General features: G+C 36.2%; 2 protein-coding genes and 1 pseudogene across 4 annotated transcripts; all 3 read right to left on the minus strand.

Moving 5' to 3' along the window:
- Positions 1-27: 27 nt before the first annotated feature.
- Positions 28-11,337, minus strand: LOC117911219 (phototropin-2). 3 transcript variants are annotated; one of them, XM_034825493.1, is made up of 24 exons: positions 11,022-11,337; positions 9,862-10,604; positions 9,282-9,464; positions 9,072-9,163; positions 8,699-8,987; positions 8,310-8,526; positions 7,963-8,033; positions 7,768-7,874; positions 7,590-7,639; positions 7,373-7,477; positions 6,307-6,366; positions 5,821-5,910; positions 5,552-5,628; positions 5,222-5,306; positions 4,979-5,059; positions 4,368-4,471; positions 3,943-3,992; positions 3,491-3,597; positions 3,083-3,202; positions 2,753-2,804; positions 2,420-2,532; positions 1,827-1,967; positions 1,568-1,680; positions 28-721 (listed from the first exon to the last, which is right to left on the minus strand). In XM_034825493.1, the coding sequence occupies exons 2-23, from the start codon at positions 10,563-10,565 to the stop codon at positions 1,570-1,572; spliced, it is 3,009 nt and encodes a 1,002-aa protein (XP_034681384.1). In that variant the 5' UTR covers positions 10,566-10,604; positions 11,022-11,337; the 3' UTR covers positions 28-721; positions 1,568-1,569. The 3 variants fall into 3 exon arrangements, with proteins under 3 accessions (XP_034681384.1, XP_034681383.1, XP_034681382.1); XM_034825492.1 differs by lacking the exon at positions 28-721 and adding an exon at positions 892-1,142; XM_034825491.1 differs by lacking the exon at positions 28-721 and having other exon boundaries at positions 1,344-1,680; positions 10,829-11,336.
- Positions 11,338-11,923: 586 nt separating this feature from the next.
- LOC117910907 (tetraketide alpha-pyrone reductase 1-like) lies at positions 11,924-14,940 on the minus strand. The gene is made up of 6 exons (XM_034825091.1): positions 14,787-14,940; positions 14,518-14,687; positions 13,716-13,904; positions 13,350-13,512; positions 13,061-13,253; positions 11,924-12,582 (listed from the first exon to the last, which is right to left on the minus strand). The coding sequence occupies exons 1-6, from the start codon at positions 14,899-14,901 to the stop codon at positions 12,441-12,443; spliced, it is 972 nt and encodes a 323-aa protein (XP_034680982.1). The 5' UTR covers positions 14,902-14,940; the 3' UTR covers positions 11,924-12,440.
- Positions 14,941-19,738: 4,798 nt separating this feature from the next.
- On the minus strand, positions 19,739-22,054 carry LOC117908607 (annotated as a pseudogene).
- Between the last annotated feature and the right edge of the window lie 1,702 nt (positions 22,055-23,756).

The raw sequence follows: 23,756 nt of genomic DNA on the forward strand, positions 1-23,756 counted from the left end.
CGGCGCCGGCCATTATAGATTTCAAAGTCAGACAATTGCCTAAGCAAAATATTAAACAGCATGTCAATTCTGAAACAACCTTAAACTATTCTTAATATGGAGTCTCCCGCCTCCCCCAAAGTCAAGGCGATTAAGTTAATCCCTGATAAATAAACAAACATTTGACTCTGCAATCCTTATTGCTACATAAACACTCATCCATCTCTATTAAGTTCAGAGCTCAGAGCTCAGAGAGAGAGAGAGAGAGAGAGAGAGAGAAGAACAAAGGAGGGCATGCAAAATGATCTGTCTTATGTATGGCCAGTCTCGTTTTAGCTTTGTCACCATCGTCTTCTACATTTGTGTTTGGATTCCATTCCTTCAAATTAAACAAGTTCTGCTCATGATATTCGGCTTCACCTTCTGCACATTCCACCATGACCCAACATGCATACAAGATGATTTTCCACTTCCAGTGGCTATGTTTGGTGATTTGGCTAGCAGAGATGGCAGCAGAATTGATGAAACGTGCCCCATTTGCTTGGTGGACTTTGAGAGGGAAGATGCAGTGACCCAACTCTCTCTGTGTGGCCACATATTCCATATGGGGTGCATTCAAGGTTGGCTAGACAGGTATCAGTTCACCTGCCCACTCTGTAGGTCCTGCCTCTTGAATGTGGATGCTTGCCAAGCAAAATGTGCTCACCCACTAATATAATCTTGTAAGCTTTTCTTCTTAAATCTTCAAAATAGGAATGAAGATGTAGGGTTACTCTGATATCATTTGAATGGTTATTTATTTTTGCAATTCAGTCTCCATTTTGGCAGAGATTTGAGGATGTGAATACATGTATTTATGCACAAGGAATCAATCAAATGAAATGGGCTTTTGCAGCAAATCATGAAAAAATAGGCACTAACTTATACTTTATTCTTATTCATAAAAAAAATATATCTATATATTTTATTCAGTGAAAGTAAATAGTCAGATCCCTGGACCTCAACCATAAAATAGTTACAATACAATGAGGATACATGGAAGTATATCTTGTGAAAAGCTGTATCAGAGGTTCTGCCCCCATAACTGCCCTACTCACTTTTTGCCATCTGGGGGATAGTCAACATTTGATCCTCCTCTCCAACTCCCCCCACTCAGAAAGTACCTACATGATACAATTGGATTCATTGCCTTTTTCTTCTTTCTGTACAATCTTTAGTCTTTGCCTTCTTAGGAGAGGGCAGGGCCAACATCCTGTCCAGTGCCATACTGCATTTCCCACTCACATACATAGATACATATATATATATATATATATATATATATATATATATATATATATATATAATATACATACTCCCAGCAATGAAGTAAACAACAGAGCATCTTCCCAATAAGTACTGCCAAAACTGAACCAGGGCAGCATTCCATGGTATGGAACAGGACACCCACATGAATTGAGGGGGAATAATGATGCTAATAAAACCGTATCAACCGAATAAAGAAGTATTGGAAGAATGGCAGATGTTTGGAGTGAACTCCAGAAAAAACCCTAAACTGATCTAAGTTGGTGGAGTAATTAGTGCAAACCTCTAGAAAACTTCCATAGAACGAGCAAGCGCTCCCTCATCATCCCACTGTGCATCTTTGGCCTTGGACTCTTTCCCAATTAACTCAAGAGGCACATCCAGTGGTGGTGGGTTCTGCATGCAACAAATAGAACATATAAAAAACTGCACTCTATCTCCTGATGCAGGGTTTGCACATCAGTATGAATGTTTAACAGTCTTGTTTGACATCAAGAACATTAGGCCCTTTTTCATACAAATAGAAATGGGATGATTACTACCATGCAGCGGATCAAAGGCCAGTTAATTCCACGGAAAAATAGATGTTGTTTGATTTCATTGGCACCGCTGGTTGATCCTAATCGGCTGGCAGGATCCCTGTTCAACAATGCGTGAATCAACTGCCTAGCAGCAAGACTTACCTGTAAATTTGAGAAAGTAAGATATGTCACTTCCAGCTCAACTAAAATTAGGCTCAAATTTGGTGTCTTGGAAAGTAGAACCTAGAAGTATAATGAAGAAAAAAAAAACCTAACTACTGTTTTTCTTGCAGCACAAAAGTATTAAGCACTTCATTGGCAACAATTTAATGCTTCTCCAAAATGGAGAGCAGCTTCCATTTTTGTCTTTTGGGGTACTGGTTTCCAGGATATAGGCTGGATAAACCGACTTGATTCAACTCCTAGGAGGTAAAATTATCAATGATAGGACCTTGGTTAGCTATATTTTCAATTGATTTCAAACTAACTTAAAAACTCTCAGAAGTTTGCCTGCTCCTCTGCTGTAATGCTCAACACTTTTAAGTACATAAGTGAATGATCAAAGAGAAATTATCTTAAGACAGTGGTAATGCATTAGGAAGTGATGATTTTACCGGAATGCTACTGGGAAAAGTTAGATCTTTGTGCAAGATGTTGGAAAATGTCTTCTGCCTATTCTTTCCCCTGAAAGGAGTACGGCCATAAAGCATCTCATACAGAAAAATCCCTGAAAATCAAACAGGAACAAACAAATGAAGGCATGAAAATGGGGACTAGAAGAATTAGGCAGAATATCCTCCAGCAAGCAAATTAAGCAGAAAAAAGGTTTTTAGCTTCAAAGAAAATGATGCAGAAAAGGAGGAAAAAAAAAAAAAAAACACACAGGTCTGCATACAGACATCCACACAGATTTGTAATATGCTATCATGTGTACAACATATGCTTACCTAGAGCCCACCAATCAATGGCACTACTGTGGCCTGCGCCTGTAATAATTTCCTGAAATCAAATGAAATGTAAGAAACAGGTAGTAGCAAATTGCTAGGATCGTATAATCTTAAGCTGGTGAATTTCCCTATTAACAGAGTGAAGATTGCACCAATGTAACATAGGGAAAGTGTCAAACAACAATGAAATTTTATTTCATTCACATTAGCAAATTGAAATGGATTAGATTGCACATATTTGTTGAAAGCGAGTATAAGAATTACTGACATATTTTAAAGCTCAGAACCTGAAAGTACGTGAAATTAAGCATGAATGATGATCCACCATACCGGAGCAATGTATTCTTCAGTTCCAACAAAAGAATTTGATTGTGTGTTTGGTTCTGCAACGAATGTTGGTGGCGGTTGACTCTTGGATCTTCTTCTCTTAGATGGGGGATGCTTTATGATCTGAGAAAAAAAAAAAAAAAAAAGCTTGTTCAGTGAATAAGAGCAAGGGGATTATATTGGCTTGTATCTGATGACTCAAAAAAGTATTTAGCTATCCCATGGATGATCTTCTGTTGTCCATGAGAAAAGAGCAGGGCATTGCTTCTCATTAGCATGGGATTACTTGACTATCTGATTGTGGGATTAAACTTGAACACGCTATTACAGGTTGGATAATTTCCAATTTTGTCCAAACAAAAAAAAAAAAAGGATGAACAAGCATCCAACTGACTGAAAATGGTTACATACTTGAGGTTTACAGGATGTCATCAGTGATAGATCAAAATCAGCTAAGACAACATGTCCATCCTTTTGCAGTATCACGTTTTCAGGCTTCAAATCTCGATAAATTATTCCTGTACCAAGACATCACAAAATTAAAAGAATGAAATCAAGTAGGAAAACAAAAGCAAAGAAAATTTTCTTCTATAAATTAGTCAAATTCAATTTAGTTATTCTTTCAAGCTTGATGGAGCATAAATATCAAATTATATTTCAGATGATCAAGCTATTCTGGCAGGCTGTTTCTTCAGCAAAGATTTTGAATCCCTGTCCTCTATTTAATCAAAATCAACAATAGTTTAAGAAAAAAGAATTTTGTAACATCGTTTCACTCTTTATGGTACTCACAAAAAACAACTAGAAATTAAATTAACAGACAAGAAATAAAAACAGTATGAGTTCTTGGTTGTCAGAAGTACCTAAACAGTGAAGATATTCCAAGCCAATCACAACCTCTGCAGCATAGAACCTGGGGATGTGAAAAAAGTGAGCATTCAAACAGTAAAGTGTGAAAAAAATGAGCTGTGTGAATATCTTGATGATAAGTACCCTATCAGCCAAAAATGAGGTGAAAAGCTACAATTTATCAGTAATCCCAGTCTTCTCTTTACATGGCTAGCCTATGAAATATCATATAGTATAATCCATAACTTATATTCTCAAATTAGGATATTTATATCGAGTTTGTGACTAATGAAAATTTCGTAACTAGACCATAAACATAACATTTTATCACAACTTGCTTTACAGCAACTATAAGAGAAAATTTTGGATAATCGAAAATTTCTAGTAGTTATAATGCAAAGAGTGTCATAGACACTGTAAATGTTATAAGAACATGTACCTTGCAGATTCCTCTCTAAATATTTTCATGGGTTGCTTGTCAAGCAGGGCAAATAACTCTCCACCAGGGAAAAAGTCTGTTATCAAACAAACGTGTGTAGGAGTCTGAGAAGATAGAGGGACATCAGTATACCTGATTGTATTTGGTCAATTACTAATTGTAATTATAAAAGAAAAATTGAAAAAGAAAAGGATATCAGTTTTCTAAATTGGCATCTAGATGGGTACTAGAGCATAAAATCAATACTCCAACAACGTTTTAACCTGGCTGGTGTTATGATCAATGCCGGTAGGAAATGGAGAAGGCAAAGCAGAACTAGTACTAATGGCAGGCAAAACAAATTTCAAACCAAAAGCAAAATATTTGGCATTCAAGCTTGCAGTTCTTCCTGAACATGGCACACTTAGCTACAATGCTAATAAGCGAACGAGAAACCTTGATCTAACCTATTACTATTTGCTATAAAGCCTTCTTATGTCCCATTCATGAAACTGCAACTGCAGACCAATACCATTGTTTATGTGCATGTGTGTGTGATGTCTGTCTTTTCTGCATAATCCATAAGTTTGAAAAGTAAATGAAGGAAATTATAGCTACAAAGATGTGAAGACCTGAAAAGAAGAGTACAGCGTTGGAAGGAACGGATGATCGAGCATTGAAATGATTTCCCTTTCCATGCATGCTCGGTGAACCTGCACATGGTTCACAATGACATTAGATCCTTCAATCACATATTTGATCACTGCGGTTGAATGAACGTCTCTGTTGCAGGAACTAAGAAACATATGAGTGTGCATAGAGTTCACACCAAATATAAAATGCACCAAATCAAGGTTTTCATTAAGTAGTCAGACCTTGTTGCGGTTCAACATCACAGACTTGTCCATTGCCTTCATAGCATAGAGTTCACCTGAGCCCTTCAGTTCAACCAGATGAACACTGCAACCAACAGCATAAATACCTTATCAACAATGAAACTCTCATACACTTTAAAATAAAAATTAGATTTAAACTGCTTCCATCAGACCTCAAGATCTATAGCATTCATAAGCATCAGTTTTCCAAAACATGAATAAGCAAACCAATATTTATAAAAAGGAAAAAGAAAAAGAAAAAGAAAAAACAGAGGCATCAATAGACTTGAACACTCTGCTTTGAAATAAAAAAACAACAATGGCAAGTACCTGCCAGTATCACCACAACCCAATGGCCTTATAGGGTTGAAATGACTTAGGCCAATTTTTTCGCCACGGGCAGTAATCTAAGAAGTCCAAACAGGAAAAAAAAATAAAGCATCAGTAAAGAAGACAACCAAGAGATGGAAGAGACACAGCAATATAAAAGCACAGGTTTATGCTCAGATTGAGTCAATTCAATAAATCTCTATACCAAGAAGTTTGATGACTGAAGAACATAGAAATTGCAGTTAGAAATCAAATTTATAAATCAGTACCTTTTGTATTGCTATCCAAGAAGAGTTATTCTTCTTGTGAGGCTTTGGGAAGACAGGTTGAGAGTGGATTGCCCACAAATCTTCTGGTCTCTAAAAACGGAACAATATAAGAGTTGCATCAGCCGTACTTGAAGAAATAGAAGGATCTCATCCTTACTGGTCATATAGCAAAGACTAAAAAGGGGAAAAATCAAAGTTGGCCCCATCAACAATTGAAATCAACCATTGAAGGTACTGCATCAGTCAAAAACTTCCATGATCCTATCCATACCAATATTCACTATTTTTTTTTTCAGATAAGAAGCTTTAGCCCACATTAACATAGTGCCACATAATGTAATCAGACATAATCTTCATAACAGGCACTTATGCCTGTATATTAACAGGAACAGTACAAAGTCACAGAGAGAGAGGTCATGATTTTCAAGGACACCTCCTAGCAATCAATCCAAACTCAAACACAAAGCAAAAAAAAGAGTACCTTACCAAGTTGGCATCAGGAAGTTCTCGAACAGCTTCATCAACATTTTCTGCAGTAGCTTTGACCTGAAAATAGATAAAAATGGGCAGAAGCATTAAAACAAATGAAGTAGAAACACATTCAGAATCAGATTTTAATTATTTTATTTATAAGAATATTATGGAATACCATCTCAATCATATATATGATAATGGAACTGGTGCCAGTTATACTTGAATGACAGTTTTTTTTTTCAAATTCCTGTTCTTTTCTCCTGTTTTGGTAAAAGAACATGCTTGTATGATCATTTTCTCAAACAATTATCCTATTGTTGTTGGGCATTTATGTGATAAGAAACATATATAATATTTTTGTAACTACCATGAGAAGAACCAATCAAAATAGCCCTGCACCAGTTGTCAGAATTAAGTTCTTTTTAGAATTGATTTTGGATGAAGTAACTGCACATATGGGAATAGGTTTGACTATATATATACATAGTGACACACAAATATTTTGAAAATGGTTCATCTTAAATGGTAAGGATAAGACTTTCTCGAGTTAGAGCTACGCTCAGTTATATATTTATGTATGTTGATAGTAAAGGATGTTTAAAGAAACCAAAAGGAAACATGGGATGAGTATGAACATGCTTGATTAGAAAATCGTTTCCACCTCCAAGTCCTGAAATTTAATGCTATATCACCAACACAGATCTCTATCCAGGTCTACTTCCTACTGTTATTTCATAAGTTATCAAATGATGGTTGTGCCCCTAAGCTCATATCATGTTGCAAACTTGGTGGGACAGCCAAATATTCTTGTCTTACTGGTAAGTGGGAACACCTAATCAGCCAACTGAGCACAAACTCTTTTTTTTTTTTTTTTAAGATTTTGTCTGAACTAAAAAATTTTCTAACTAAATTGATTGATACTTCTTTCAAGAGTTCGTACTTCCAAAAAATTTTCTCACATTTCCTACCTAAATTTCATGATTTCTAGATCTGTATCAGTTTTGTTTTGAATCTTCCCCCACACTCAGTCCAACATCCACTCATAAACAATTCAAAGACGGTGAAAAAATATATATACCAGCTTAGCACTTTGTTGCTCAGTTTGCTCTGACAGGCGGTTTCGGAGGGGTTCCAGATGATCACTTCCATCTAATTGGACACCAATGAAGTATTGAAGTTCACCCTACGCATATAACAGGAGACTTGGAAAGTCATGAAGGAAGCTGCAGCATAAATACATTCTCTTCATCCAAAACCAAATTAAGAGTTATATAGAATAAGTATCTCATAGCCACCTTTTGGTCACGCATGGGCTGCAAGTGGAATAAATTCCAGAATTTCTTTCCTGCAAGGCATGTAATCCATGCAATCAATCATTTTGGTATAGCAATTGTTTTGGGGAAAAAGAGAGAGAGAGAGAGAGAGAGTAAAATGTGATGCCTCCAAGCTAAGAACAGATTATTAGCACCGTACCGCTCTTTGTGTAGTTGATCAACTGAACTGTGATTTCCCTTTGTTGTCTGATAGCATCTCTTATCTTTGAGACGGTTCCTTGATCAGTTTCAGGTCCCTGAAGAAATCTGTCCCGCAAATGAAGCTAATGAGAATTGTATTGATGTTGATGATAGGCAAATTGAATTACTAAATTAACATGTAAAATATACACACCGACAATTTCTTCCCAATATTTCTTCACGAGTATACTCTGTTAATTCAAGAAAGCTGTCAGAGGCAAATATCTGCACATCAAGGACCAATTGGAATCACTTTCTAGATAATCTGCACAATAAGAACACCTAAACTGCATAACAAAAATGTAAGTCTATGTTCTTACAGAAAGTATGCAACAAATAAAGTGTCAAAAATTGAAGGTTCTGCTGTTAACAAGAAGATTGATTGGAACAGAAAAAACCATCCAAATTTAGCTTTTTAGTATTTATTATTCTACATTGCTGCCCCACCTACCATACCAAAACTAGAAAGAAAATAAAGAAACATGAAAAGCTTAATCTTACAATTGGGTTATCAGGAAGTCTTGGATCGGTTATCACAAAATTCTTTTCAATGCGTTCTAGAGTGGTTGCTAAGTCAATTCCTTGACGTATATCCCTTTCTCTTTCAGCACGTTCCCAACTCTCAGAGCGTTCTATGTCTTTTGTCATCAAAATCTCTGGCTCGATACTTGGCTGACACTCTTGTGCACTAAAGGAACTTATAGATTTTGATTTAAACCTGCAAGAGATCAGCAAACATCTTACATGAAAACCACTACTTGTCTGGGTGTTAAGGCTATCTAGAAAGAAGGGTAGACAAGGTAAGAATCCTAACAAAATTGTTAACAAAGTATCAACTGCCAAACTTAGTATGACAAAGAAACAACTGAATGTTAAATTAAAAGACCCACCCCATTAAAGAAATCCGTGCCGATTTTCTAGATTTCTTGCCAGCTTCCTGACGAGAACCAGAGCGGGAGATATTTCTGGAATCCACTTGAGGTGTTTGTCTACTAGGTGTGCTTATGTTGTCAAGCTCAGCAGATTTAGGCAGAAGATAATCAAGTTGGAACTTTTCCACCTCTTCATTCTTGACTGTACCATCATGACTCATAGTTCGAGCATGAGCATGAGAATGGGGATGCTTCACGGTTTGAACAACTTCTGTGATCGAGCCCAAAGCCTTCTCCTTCTGACGAGCTATTTACATGGAAAACATGAAAAATTAGAATCGCTCATAATCATCTCTGAAACCAAATTGGGGGGCTATATTTGTTTAACTACCATCATAACGGATTAGTGACTGAGGCAATCCATTTGGTCGAACTGCCTTTTCATTCACACCTTCTGTATATTTGCTGACCTCGACCTGCATTCTGCAGAAACCATGTTGAACATTTCAATTGAAGAAAGGGTTAGTAGTTATCTTAGCCTCTATTATACCAGAAAACTATAAAGATAACAAAATTGAAAGAAAGAAAGAAAGAATCTCACCCAATGAATTTGATGACCTTCCCCTTGTCATCTTTAATGGGGGTGATGGTTAGAAGATTCCAGAAAGGAGTGCCATCCTTCTTGTAATTCAAGAGCCTGCCACAGTAGCTGTTCCCAGTTTTGACAGAACTTCGTATTTTGGCAACTTCGTTCTCGTCTGTATCTGGTCCCTGAAGAAAGCGGCTGCAACCACCAAAGAGGGCAACCATGTTGAAGTTTGAACCTCCACCACACTTGTACATTTCCAAATCAAAACCCAAAATCCACTGAAAAGAAGAAGATGGTGCTGGCAATGGTGCTGGAAGTACTAGTACTAGCCTTGGGAAAGCACTTCTCTCAGTAGAAAAAAAAAATCCCATTGAAGAAAGTTAAAAGAAATATTTGGATGATCCCAATTCCCAAACCTTGAAAACCATCCATGACCTGATGGTACTGGTTACAACTAAAGCTTCTACCCTATTTTGAGAAAGTGAGAATATCCTTATAAATGGAAAAGATAAAAAAAAGTTTTGGCTGGTTAACTCCACAATGGAGTCTATGTATAATCAAATTTGTAGAGATTGAACAGAGAAGAACTTACCAGTTCCTTCCAATGACCTCCTTGGAAGTGTAACCAGTCATGCTAAAAAACCCACTGCTGGCAAACATAATGGGGCAGTCTGGTTTGGTAGCATCTGAAACAACGAAAGTCTGCTGCAGGGTTGACAAAGCATCCTTCAACTCTTGAGATACCCTGGGGAAGGACCCTGATTCACCTTCATAATTGGATTCCTCTGATGTCCTAGTTGTTTCCCCTGCAAGTCTCTCTAACGACTTTTTGCTTTGATCCCCTTCTCCAAATGACCTTCCCAATGCTCGCAGACCGTCTCCCAAACCCGATTTCATAACCAGCCCCCATTCTGCAGTTCTTTCAGCTATTGTGCTTGCTGAGGTTAAAATCTGATTAGAAGAAGGAGACCGCTCAACTGGACTAACTCCTTCAGCTTTTACACCTGTAATGGAATTATCAGTGACGTTAGACTTCCCAGAAGCCTCCCTCTGAAATGCCATCCACTTGTTGATAGGCTCCCTACTAGAGCCTCCCTGCTCTACTACTTGTGCCGATGCTGCTATATCTTCATTGTCACCCTTATAATCAGTACGCAGCTGTTCTAAATCCTGGCTCCGTGCCGGTTCAAACACCTCCAATGTCTGCTTCCCATCTATAATACTACCGGTGGATTGATACTCTTTTACTGATGAGGAAGTTGAGGGACTAGAACTCCATGCCCCTGATTTCTCCATTTTGGAATTCCCTCCTCAGTGGATACAAATAACAAACACCTACCAACATAAAACGATATATGCTAATGAATTCAACATGTTATGAAAAGAGTGAAACATACAACTTAATCCGAAAATTTAGAATCAAAGTCAGAAGTGCCCACATGCGAAAACCAATCAGAGGTGCTAAAGAAAGTACAGATGAAGTTATGAGGAAAACTGAATAGATTAATCATGGAGCAGAATTCACTGACTAGAAATATTAAAAGAAATGGATAAATTACTCTGCAAGAAGAATCTTCAAAATTCTAAGGATATGTATTGACTACACATAGAGCAGCATTTATTCTGAAAACTGGAAGACTTTGTACGTCCCCCCACATACAAAGAACCCACTAAAATAGAACTTCAATTGAAGAAGCAAGAACCCGTATTCGTACAGACAAATTCAAGAAAAGATAACACATTAATCCTCACAGTTGCTGACAGAAATGAGGTCAGGGCGTTGGCAACATTAAAAGCTGGGACAGTAATCAACCCATTGCTCCCTGTGGGTATAACTTGACTGCAGGCTGTAGGCACCACTCCTTTGGCACTCCTAGTCTTAACTCCCTTTTTGCAGTGAAAAAATGGACAAAATCTCTCAACTTTTGCTGCTTTCAGGAACTTGTTGCAATGGAAGGACACCAAGCAGAAGAAGAGACTTTGTGATTATATACAAGTAGTTGCCACAGTACCAGAGCCAATCCCAATCCAAATAGGGAGGATGCTTTTCATCACAGCCTTCCTTTACTACAGGTGAGTTGGTACGACAGCATTGAGGCCGTGAAATTGTTCACTTATCCAGGTTTATTAAATTTGTGGATTTTATATTTCCCTAGAATGGCAAAAAGCAAAAATGGACACCAGAGGCTGCAAAATACCCATCTGGTATTGTTTGAGGATAAATTTCGTTATCACCTCATTATCATTTTGTCCTTTTTATCCTCACATATATACTTCTAGGTAAGGTGAGTAATGTCCACTTGGGTAAACTTGCACACTCCACTCACCAGCGGCTTCCAAGAGTCCACGTCCTCTAGTCTTCCACCATAATGGGGTCGTTGATGTTGGTGGGTTCTCATTTAATAACCAATTACTTTTATTTAATAATTATATTGAATTAGCTATTATATAAGTTTATAGATTAAATAATTTAAAGTTATAATTATGATAATCAGCATAATTATTAAACGGGTCTTTGTATTATAAATGTTGATTTAAAAATTATCTATTATTAAACGGGTTATACAGATTATATAAATCGATACAAATTTGACATTACCTTGATTATATTTAACTCAAATCTATAAAAAATGTGTTGGGTTTGATCATATTAATAATGAATGGTAACAAACTTCGGCACTTCTACTCCATACCATCGACCAACTTCGGCCTCCCCTTGATGAGTAACATTCCTGAATTCTGGTCATGGCAGAACAATGGAGGAAAAAATGAAGCACGAAATCCAGTGGCTCCGTACAGGACACGATTGGGCCTTTATTGATTGCAGGAGTGTTAGGTGGTGTCATAATGAATTTGTATGCTTAGTGTGATGGGGATATTTGCATAACATCCATGGCGGATATGAAAATGTGGCACCACTTGCAGCCACAAGAGTCGTTAACGACCATGTGGGTGCGTGTCCACATGTCGGCCGTATGGCTGTGGTGGTGCCTCCTCTCATGCTAGTTCTTGTTTGAATGCATTGTCTCTTACGTCTGATTCAACTATACATAGAAGTCATGAACATTAACTATACTAAATGTAGGATAATTTTCTCTTTTGCTGTCGTTCTCATAGAAAGGCTGTTTACAGCAATGTAAATTCCTTACAGAAATTATCCATCTCATCAAATTAGACTTGACCCAAATGGCCTTTCTCCACCAAAGAGGCAACGCAGTCATCAAACATCTCCTGTATGGACTTGAACTTGAACCCCAAGCTCTGCAACTTTGAAGTGTTGAACTCGTAGTATGGTCTGTCCAAGGCATCAAACCTGAGATTCCCATACAGATTAATTGAATGAGTAACCAAATGGTGGTGTCATCAGCATGAGAATGGTTTATAGAACTCACAACCCCAAAAACCCAAATTACCCAACATAGTATCTGGTTATGTATTTGGTTCTTGATTCCTTACGATTTTAAAATGCAACTACAAGATTAGGTGGAGCTCACACATACATACATATATATATATATAGTATTTGCTCCATACAAACAGATTATGTCCCACAATGTCTTGACAGACATCTCCTGCGGGTCATAGAAACTCCCACATCGAGAGGTCAGATATCGACTCTAATACCATGTATAATCACTCGTTCCTAATTATATAGATATTGTCTACTTTGAGTCGAAATGACTCAAGAGGTAAACATGTCTATAAAATTAAAAACATCTCATACATATAGGGTGTCCGACACTTTTTCCATATAATATACATCATAGAATATTGATACAAAAAATGCTAACCTCTTTGGGATAGGCAAGGATGGATAGCGAGCCGACAGCAAGGAGGCTAACACATTATTGTCTACCACAGCTGAGTTACAAAGGTATCGTCCATGGGCATTTTCATGCTCATAAACAAGGATGTGGCAGAGTGCAACATCATCAATGTGAACATATCCCATCCTTCCATTCCATTTGAATTTCTCAGTCTCCCCTGTTTGTTTCAAAGCAACACTCTTATATTCAGTCTTTCCATTCCTATACTTACGAACATATATTATCGTTATGGGAATAAAAAGAGACCAACTACCTTTAAGCAAGCCAAGAACATCAGATGCAGTAGAACACAAATCAGGTGGCAGGCTAGGTCCAATGACAAATGAGGGAAGAACAGTCACCAAATCGATTCCGTTCTCCTTGCAGAATTCCCATGCTGCCTTCTCAGCTAGGACTTTTGATAGAGCATACCATATCTTTTATAATCCATTAATCCATCCCCATGTAAAAAAATCCATGAATTAATAGGAAAATATGTTAGCTACTGATTTAATGCATCATAAAAATGTAACATCGTAGCAGAGTTTTGCATCCCTTTGGCATAGGTTTCAGCTGTAGACTATTTGTCTATGTCACGCCTTTCAACTCATGCGACAATTTCAGAAGAAAGAAATGTTACCTGGAGGCTCTCACAAAGTTCCACAGAGCTCCAGGAGGACTCGTCCAAAGGTATTTTCGGGTCAAAATCATCTCTTACCCTCGCAGTGGAAGAGGATGAAGTCAGTACTACACGCCTTAGAGATGGGTTCTTCTTACATGAACGAAGAACATTTAATGTGCCTTCAACAGCAGGTACCAGGATCTCTGCCTATTGCCAGAGAAATAGAAGTAAAAACAGTGCAATTATCATAATCAAATGGTGAAGGTTTGGGAGCCAATTGCATTAGCGTTTTTTTTCCCTTTTCAAAATCAGATCCTACTGTAGAAAAGGGCTCATCTCTCAGATAGATTGTTGGTCTGCCCAACTGGGATTTTCATTAAGGTAGCTAGCTCCCTCTGATTAATTGTTTTTCAGCCACCATTTGCAGACAAAGCAGAGCAGTAAAGAGAGAAGAAGACTGTACTCAGTGTGGATCATATCATCAAATAGATTAATTTAGGTTATGTTTGATTCGGGAAAGAAAATAATAAAAATAAATAAAAAATAAAAAATAGATTCAACATCAATAAATCATTTTTTAGTTAGTTGTAATGTCAACTGGGCAAAGTCAAGGAAGAGTAAAAGCTTTCTCAATTGGCAAATTTTGGTGTGGTTGTGTGATGGTTGGGATAGTGGAATATATTATGTAGACTCTAAATGGCAACATGTGGGGATTTGGCTGGGGCAGCACCAATAAAAGAAGAAAGAGAGGAGAAGAAAGCAACAAGCATTTGGATCGGCTCCAATAAAAGAAGAAAGAGAGGAGAAGAAAGCAACAAGCCTTTGGATCAGCAGTAGATCCCGTTACTGGTGAAGCAGTGTGGAAGACACCATGGCACCCCATAATTGCCTTGTCAAAACTGCCCTCCTCCATTAAATCAGCCCTCACCAATGTGAGCCTCTCCCTTGCTCCCTCCAGCCTCCACAGATGTGCCAGCTTCTTGTCATTTCCTGCTCATAATTCATCAGCTTTTCTCTGTTAAGAAGGCAAGAAAACAAGCAAAAAAGCAAAAGTTACATGCAATAATGATCAGTGGGTGGTTTCTGTACCTGGATCTCTAACTGTTCCAGTGACATGATATCCAGACAAGAGAAGCCTCTTAACCAGCCAAGAAGCCAGAAACCCAGATGCCCCCGTCACACAGACCTTCATCTTTTGATCCATTAATTTTCCTTGCTCAAGAAGAAGAAGAAGAAGAAGATAAGCTGCTGCACCTCTCCTCTCCTACACTTAGTGTCCAATACATATATATATATCCACGGCTGTTTTAAAATATACATGTTGGAGAAGGTATGGCTGCCCATGATATCCTTGTGACTTTCTACAGGTGAAGGTTGGACTTAGAAGTAGGAAAGGCATCTTAAAATGGTGCGCTCATGCTCTTCTTTTTGTGACCTATTAGTCTACTACCAAGTACCAACAAGCATCTACAGAACTTTCAACTACTACGTATATGACAAGAAACACTCTTTTTCTTATTGTTCCCCTCCATCTCTAAAAAAATTTATTTTCATTAATTATCGTTCAAAATCAAGAAGAAAATATTAATGGAGATCACACGATCCCACAAAGAGCTCTCGCTGCTAACGATCCCATCTAGCTAACACAAAAATATAAATGGCAATGAAAAATTTTATTATAAAAAGATAGGTAAAAACATATTCATACATGTTAGAAAAAAAAATATATATCTTTATTTTTCATCTCATAGGAACAACAAAGTCTGTATAGAAGAAAAGTGGTATCCTATAATCATGTAAGGACACCCGATGGGTGGCCTCTCGCTGATAGAAAAGCCGAATAGTAACATATATTCTCAGCTCGAAGATGTGTTGATTTTTTCTTTTCAACGAATCAAGTCAAGATCACAGGTACAATCATGTTAAGTATAATGGTCTCAATACAAGAAAGGTTCTTTCTTTTATAATTGAATTGGGAAGGAAAAAAAAAATTCAAATCAACCTTTTGATGCAGACTTAACATACTTTAGACCCCTAAAATGAATTCACATAAGAAAAATAAAATTTAGTACATCACGACCTTCCCCTCCCCCCCCCCCCGGGCAAAGAAGCTAAAGGAAGTTCCTTTTGTTTTTCTAGTGAGAGAGTGACCCATCTAGTCTCTTAGCTCTCCAAAGCTAGTTTCTGTCTTTCCGGTTGTGGAAGCATTCCCGTAGCCTCTTCTGTCCATTCCTAGCCTCTTTTGTCCATTCCTAGAGTCTTATGTGGCCTGGCTTCTATGGGATTGATGATGAGCGGGCAAAAGCCCTCAGATCTCCTGGTTTGTGAGCCAGGTATTCTATTCCTGACTCGGACTCAGGAATAGCGGACTTATATTTATAAGGTCAAGTCCTTATTCTATTCTTGACTAGGAGTCAGGAATAGCGGACTTGCTTGCAGTGATCTTGAATAGGAATCCTATAGCGATAGGGAGAATCCCCATAAGATGTACTTTAGCTCATCAATGCTTTATCGCTTATCCCCTTAAGGGGGAGAGGGGGAGAGGGGGAACCCTTCTCCAACCGGCTAATTTTTGGGTAAGTGTTCCGCCCAGCAACTCTAGGTATCTTCTAAATATGATAGTGAATGTCTTATCATTACACATATGTATAACTCCTTATGAATTTCAATTGCTATTTATTAAGGTATGAATTGGGTTCAAGCTTTCCCCAACCCCTTCTCATCAATGGACTTCTAACATATATGAAAGAGTGCGATTCATTTGATAAATTCCTACCTCTATCTATCTCAAAAATGTTTGGATTTTTCAAAATTCCATGAACATGCAGAAGATAATTGATCATTTGGTAGTCAAATTTTACTCAAAATGTTATAAAGTTCGGTTCCAAAAATTATTATAACTCATTTTTTAATTGCTTTTGTAGATAGTTTGCTTTGTAATCTCTTTCCAACCAAAAAAAAAAAAACACTATTAATAAAGTATTCATGGGATAGGTCTACAAAGGAGGCCCTCAAATAGATAAAGTTGAAGATAAGTGCAGGCCCTCAAATAGATAAAGTTGAAGATAAGTGCAGGAGGATATGACCCTTCACCTAATCAGATTTCAATGTCTCACAAAGGGACAGTTGGCCTAAATTTGTTCAGTGCTAATAATCCACTTTTAAGGGTTTTTTTTCACAATCACATGTGTTTTAAAAATATATATATTAAAGGGTGGTAATTATGAATTTATTTTTAAAAATAAGAGAAGAATTCTAGGTCAAGGCAATAAATTCGTGTCATAATCATTTTTTTAAGACATAATTGCAGTACAAATTCATAAATCATGTATATACTAAAATTTTATTTTGAAAAACAATTTTACCTTATAATTAATCATATCAAAATGATCTTTTTAAAAAATCATTATAAATTTATAACTATGCTTATACTAAAAATCTTATTTTGAAAAGAAGATTTTACTTAAAATAAAAATATAAAATATAAAATTTTGGATCTCTGTTATTACAAAATAGTTTTTTGAAAAGATAATTTTTGTATGTAAATTTTTTTTTTTAAATATTATATTTTTATAAATATTTTATAAATCAAATATATTTACGACTCAATTGACTTTTTTTATTTAAAAGAAAATTTAAAATGAGTCAAATATAAATTATATAGTTTAAAATTATAATTATGTTAATCAACGAATTATTAAATAGGTCAATTCAGATCAAATTTGTGTTATGTAAGTTGAACAAAAAACTACTTATTTATTAAATGAGTTATGCAGGTCAATGCAAATTTACCCTATATATAATTATACTCAACCCAAACTCGCAAAAAACTTGATGAGTTTGAGTTGTGTTGGCGAATCATATTAAATTATCTCGCCCCTAAGTGCACTTATGTGTACAGTATACATTAGACAGAACCTACGGTAAATCATGACATAAGGTTGTTGGACAGTTATGACTTCACCAATTTGTTATGTTATATCGTCTCTCAACCTTGAGAGAATATCGAACTTGTGCAAAAGTTTGTAATGGTTTTAACTAACAAGTAAGATCTTAAAGTGATCATATATTACCTATGGATTAGATCACTATTGATAAAAGTCGATAACAAGTATTCTCAATAAACCATGTTCATAATAGTTCCTTAAGTGAAACTTGATATAAACTCTCTATTGCATGGTCAACATGGGTCTACAATGCCGCTACTGCGCCTCCCATTTTGCTTCCGAGGGAAGAGGTTTGGGGTTCACTCCACTTGCCATCTGAGCTAACTTGGTCTTTGATATATAATGTGCACTAAACTTATATATACTTAAACTCATTATATAAAGAAAATATTAAAAGAATATTTTAAAGAGCAAACTAATTATAATTATTTTATAATTAAATGCAAAATTTTCTTTTAATTAATTACCAAAAATATAAAAATTATATAATTTTCTTCATAATGTTTTTAATATCATTAATAATTAATTAAATATTAAAAAATTATATATATATATATATATATATATATATATATATCATAATTTATTTTATATTGTTTAATACAATTGAATTAAATGGATCATATTTTAATATTAATATATATTTTAAAATTAGACATATTATAATCAAATATCATAATATTAGATGTAATTTAATAATAAATGTACACTTATAAAATTCATATTTTTATCGATGCATACGATATTATTATCAAATATGATAAATCATATTATACATATATCAAAATTTTCAATAAAATAACTTTAAAATATCTATTATACTTCTAATTATATTATTATGAGGTTTTTCTTACACTTTTTATGAGTTTTTAACAATTTTAAGCTTACTGATATTTTTTTCCAAAATATCCGCCGATATATCTCCGATATATCTGATATATTCCCGATATATCTGATATATTCCCGATATATCTGATATATTCATAAAATCGAAGTACCGATATATCCGTAATTACCGATATTTTCATCCTTGAGTTTATCACACAATAAGAGAATTTGTAACTTAAGAATGGTAGAGGTAATACTGAGAGGTTAATATCATTCACCTTATTAGATTACAGAGTGGATAACAAGTCACGAATCTGAGCACTCTCAATGTTATTTGCATAGGCTACTGGAATGCAATTGGCTCTCTATAGTAAAAGGTTAAATCAACTTCAAAATTGAATTTTAAAATAGCTAGTATTATCTTATGAGTTCCAATAGTCCATGTTTGAACTTATATTCTTATATGACAGGGTTTATGAGGGTTGCATTGGTTTTTGGTGTCCTTATGTGTGTTTAAATATGCAAGATTGTATAAGAATTAGTAAACACTATCTATAGACTGGATTAATTAATTAACTAGAACCCTATTAGATTAATTAATCAATTAAGACTCATTTTGGCTTAATCGAATGACTCAAGCCCAAGGGAAGCCTATAAATACCCCTTTAAGAGTTAGGGCTTCAAACTTTTGTCATTCTCCCTTATGTTCCAAAATTCTGATCATGGTGAAATAATGGATGTAATGACCCATGTCCAATTGTTTAGATAGTCTACTTTGAGTCTAATAAACTCTCATGACTTTAAAACACGTCTACAAAATTTAAAGTATTAAAGAGCATGATATTCATTGTAAACCTAAATCCTACAAGTTTAAACTTTTAGAAAAATTGTTAGTTTAATATGGTATCAGGACTTCATTTGATAGGAGGTCATGTGTTCAAGTCACCACTTAATAATTTGCATATTTGTTTCTTTATTTTTTGTAAGTTAAAAAGGGCAATTGTTTGCCTTCAAACCTATATCTCTCCAAATACGAGTATGGGGTCACACGTGAGAAAGAGTGTTTAAGAGGATGATATACATAAATTGTTAGTTTAACAAATAGGAGTTCATACATATATAACAACACAAGTTTAAAACGTGTTTATAAAACTAGAAGTTTATACATATACAACACTCCGAACTTTTTTCCCTATCAGATGTGAGATATAACAGTGATGGAAATGATTAACATTAACATTTCTTAATATAGAATAATTATCTCTATTTGCTCTCTTTCTCACTGAAAAGTTGTTTATACACAAATGATGATCTCATCAAATTAGACTTGACGTCCCAAATGGCCTTCCTCCACCAAAGAGGCAATGCAGTCATCAAACATATCCTGGATGGACTTGAACTTGAACCCCAAGCTCTTCAACTTTGAAGTGTTGAACTCAACCTATGGTATGTCCAAGGCGTCAGACCTGAGATTCCCATACAGATTAATTGAATAAATAACCAAATGGTGGTGTCCTCAGGATGATAATGGTTTATAGAAACTCCCACAACCCCAAAAACTCCACATAGAATCTGGTTATTTACATCACAGAATATTGATCGATACAGATAATGCTAACCTCTTTGGTATAGGTAAGGATGGATAGCGAGCTGACAGCAAGGAGGTTAACTCATTGTCGTCCAGCTCTGCAGAGCTACAAAGGTATCGTCCATGGGCGTCTTCGTGCTCATAAACAAGGATCGATGTGGCAGAGTGCAACATCATCGATGTGAACATATTCCATCCTTCCAAACCATCTGCATTTCTCAGTCTCCCCAGTTAGTTCCAAATCAACCCTCTTCTATTCAGTCTTTCCATTCCTATGCTTATGAACATATATTATCATTATGAGAATAACAAGAGAATAGACCAACTACCTTTAAGCAAGGCAAGGGTATTAGATGCAGTAGAGCATAAATCAGGTGGCAGGCCAGGTCCAACAACACATGAGGGAAGAATAGTCAACAAATCGATTCCATTCTCCTCGCAGAATTCCCATGCCGCCTTCTCAGCTAGGACTTTTGATAGAGCATATGATATCTTTTGTAATGCATTAATCGAACCCCATGTAAAAAAGACGACGAATTAATAGGAAAAGATGTTAGCTACTGATTTATTGTAACAACATATGAAATGCAAGTTTATTTGTGTCCCAACTTCCTGATTCTTTCACCTCTAATGAGCTTGTCTGTATCAGGCAACCCCACTGCACTTCCATGGTGTAGAGTCTGCCTAAGTGATTTAAGTGAAGTAACACAGGACTGGAGTAGGTTTGCTTCTCCTAGACTATATGTCTATGTCACTCTTTTGAGCTTAAAGTATAAGTCTATATAACTTGCTACATATACAGGGTATACTGACAAATAATATCAGATGAGACATACTTTCAGAAGAAAGAGATGTTACCTGGAGGCACTCACAAAATTCCACAGAGCTCCAGGATGACTCATCCAGAGGTATTTTTGGGTCAAAATCATCTCTTGCCCTCACAGCTGAAGTGGATGAGGTGAGTACTACACGCCTTAGAGACGGGTTCTTCTTACATGAACGAAGCACATTTAGTGTTCCTTCAACAGCAGGTACCAGGATCTCTGCCTATTGCCAAAGAAATAGCAGTAAAAACAGTGTAGTATCATGATCAAATGGTGGTGAAGGTTTGGGAGCTCATTGCATCAGTGTTTCTTTTTTCTTTTCAAAATCAGATCCCACTGTAGAAAAGGGCTCATCTCCTAGATGAATTGTTGGCCTGCCCAACTGGGAATATCATTAAGGTGGCTAGCTCCCTCTGATTAATGTTTCAGCCACCATTTGCAGACAAAGTAGAGCAGTAAAGAGAGGAGTAGACTCTGTTGAGTCTGTACTCAATGTGGATCACGTCACAAAACAAGGCTATTTTTGTTCTCGGAAAGTTTGAAAAATCATTTTCTTTTAGTATTTTTCTGAAATCAAACATAGCCTAACTAACCTAATTTTATTGCCAATTGGGCAAGAGTTGAAGGAAGACGAAAGAGTTGCCCAATTAGCTAATTTTGATGTGGTTTTGTGATGGTTGGGAACATGGAATCTACTTTGTATACTCTAAATGGCAATATGTGGGGATTTGGTGGGGTCAACACCACCAAATCAAAGAAGAAAAGAGAGGAGAAGAAAGCAACAAGCCTATGGATGAGTAGCAGATCCCATTACAGGTGAAGCAGTGTGGAAGACACCATGGCATCCCATGATTGCCCTGTCAAAACTGCCCTCCTCCATTAAATCAGCCCTCGCCAATGTGAGCCTCTCCCTTGCTCCCTCCAGCCCCACAGATGTGCCAGCTTCTTGCCATTTCCTGCTCATAATTCATTATCTTTTCTCTCTTAAGAAGGCAAGAAAACAAGCAAAAAGGCAGAAGATACATGCAATAATGATCAGTGGGTGGTTTCTGTACCTGGATCTCTAACTGTTCCAATGACATGATACGCGGACAAGAGAAGCCTCTTAACCAGCCAAGAAGCCAGAAAGCCAGATGCCCCAGTCACACAGACCTTCATCTTTTGATCCATTAATTCTCCTTGCTCAAGAAGAAGAAGAAGATAAGCTGCTGCACCTCTCCTCTCCTACACTTAGTCCAATATATATTTTAAAACAGCCATACATGCCATGCATATAGAAGGGATGGCTGTTTTAAAATATACATGTTGGAGGAGGTATGGCCTGTCATGATATCATTGTGAATTTCTACAGATTAGGGAAGGTTAGACTTTACAAGTAGGAAAGGCAGCTGAAAATGGTGAGTGTTCAGTCTTAATTTTTTTTTTTTTATTAGCTCTATTTAAATTTCTAACGATGTTGTACCTATTTTAAAGAGAATTCATAAAAAGAAATCGTAGATTTTTTTTTTTTCTCTCTTTCTCTTTAAATCTTTTTTAGATTTCAAGTTTTCAACACATTGAATTATTTTTCAACTACTTTCTCTCATAGAAGGCTTTTCATTTAAATACATTAAATCCTTAAATGCACCCTTTGGAATAATTTCAATTCTTTATTTGTATTAAGTTAGAATTATACTAGAATTGAGAGCATTAAATGAATAATGGGTCAAAATGGCCCATCTTTTAAAACAATTGTTGCATCTGGGCACTTTTTGAAACTAATGTTCAAAATGGCCTCCTCTTTGGTGCCACGTAGCGCCATGTCATTAATTTTTTTTTTTTTTTTTTTAGTTGAAGCCGCAGTTGGCAACTGCGGCTTCATTGTTGCACCAAAGAGGCCCAAGAAAATCCATGCCCCATTCGATTTCCCGGAAAATTCATCCTTATTTGATTTCTGAGAAAATCCATGCCCCATTCGATTTCCAAGAAAATTCAGCCTCGTTTGATTCCGAGAAAATCCATGCCCCATTCAATTTCCGTGAAAATTCATCCTCGTTTGATTTCCGAGAAAATCCATGCCCCATTCGATTTCCGGGAAAATTCAGTCTCGTTTGATTCCGAGAAAATCCATGCCCCATTTGATTTCCGCGAAAATTCATCCTCGTTTGATTTTCGAGAAAATCTCCATGCAAAACCCCCAAGGAAAACAAAAAAAAATTGCTTTTCTTTTGCTCTCTGTGTTTTCTGGATCCATTTTAAGGAAATATGAGCACGGGCTGGGAATAGAGAGCAGCTCGGATGGAAGTTGTAGCTCCAACGTCTCCCTCAGTGGCCCACTGGTGGGGCTAGGGTTTTTAACGAAAAATCCACACGCAGAGCACGGGCTGGGAAGAGAGCGGATGGAAGCTTGGGAAAGAAAAAATGCAGCTCAGATGGAAGTTTGGGAAAGTTAAAAATAAAAAGAATAAAAAATTACTTTGTATGCTGACGTGGACTAAAAGGGCTATTTTGAACAATTGTTTGAAAAGTAGGCCATTTTGAACATTATGTTTCAGCGGAAGGCTATTTTGACCCATTACTCGCATTAAATCCTCATATTCTTATTCAATTTTAAACAATTGAAACTTCAAGTTAATTGAGAATTTGAAGGGATTCTAACGCTCATTGGAGTCGTGAATCTTACTGTAAAAGATTGAAGATTTGGGTTAAAGTCATAGATGATGGAACTGCCACTTGGATAAAAAATTGAGAAAAATGGATGTAGGTGTGTTATTGAACTAGTATAAAAGCACTTGTATTTCTCTTTATGCTACTGTTTAATTCTTTGTACCATTAATGGCTTGTTTTATTGTTTTAATCATTCACTTTTTGAAAAATTTTTAATCATTTAAAT

The sequence above is a fragment of the Vitis riparia genome, chromosome 3 (assembly GCF_004353265.1).
Source record: "Vitis riparia cultivar Riparia Gloire de Montpellier isolate 1030 chromosome 3, EGFV_Vit.rip_1.0, whole genome shotgun sequence".
NCBI lineage: Eukaryota > Viridiplantae > Streptophyta > Magnoliopsida > Vitales > Vitaceae > Vitis > Vitis riparia.

Bases quoted from the DNA above. Each gene is read 5' to 3' on its own strand.
- LOC117911219 (XM_034825493.1), bottom strand. From the start codon at position 10,565: ATGGAGAAATCAGGGGCATGGAGTTCTAGTCCCTCAACTTCCTCATCA. The intron at 4,472-4,978 runs GTCTTCACATCT...CTATCTTCTCAG, and splicing joins CGCTGTACTCTTCTTTTCAG to ACTCCTACACACGTTTGTTT. The intron at 1,968-2,419 runs GTAAAATCATCA...TCAAATTTACAG, and splicing joins CTTTTCCCAGTAGCATTCCG to GTAAGTCTTGCTGCTAGGCA.
- LOC117910907 (XM_034825091.1), bottom strand. From the start codon at position 14,901: ATGGATCAAAAGATGAAGGTCTGTGTGACGGGGGCATCTGGGTTTCTG. The intron at 13,513-13,715 runs GTAACATTTCTT...GGATTATAAAAG, and splicing joins AACTTTGTGAGAGCCTCCAG to ATATGGTATGCTCTATCAAA. The intron at 13,254-13,349 runs GTAGTTGGTCTC...TGAAACAAACAG, and splicing joins TGTTCTTGGCTTGCTTAAAG to GGGAGACTGAGAAATTCAAA.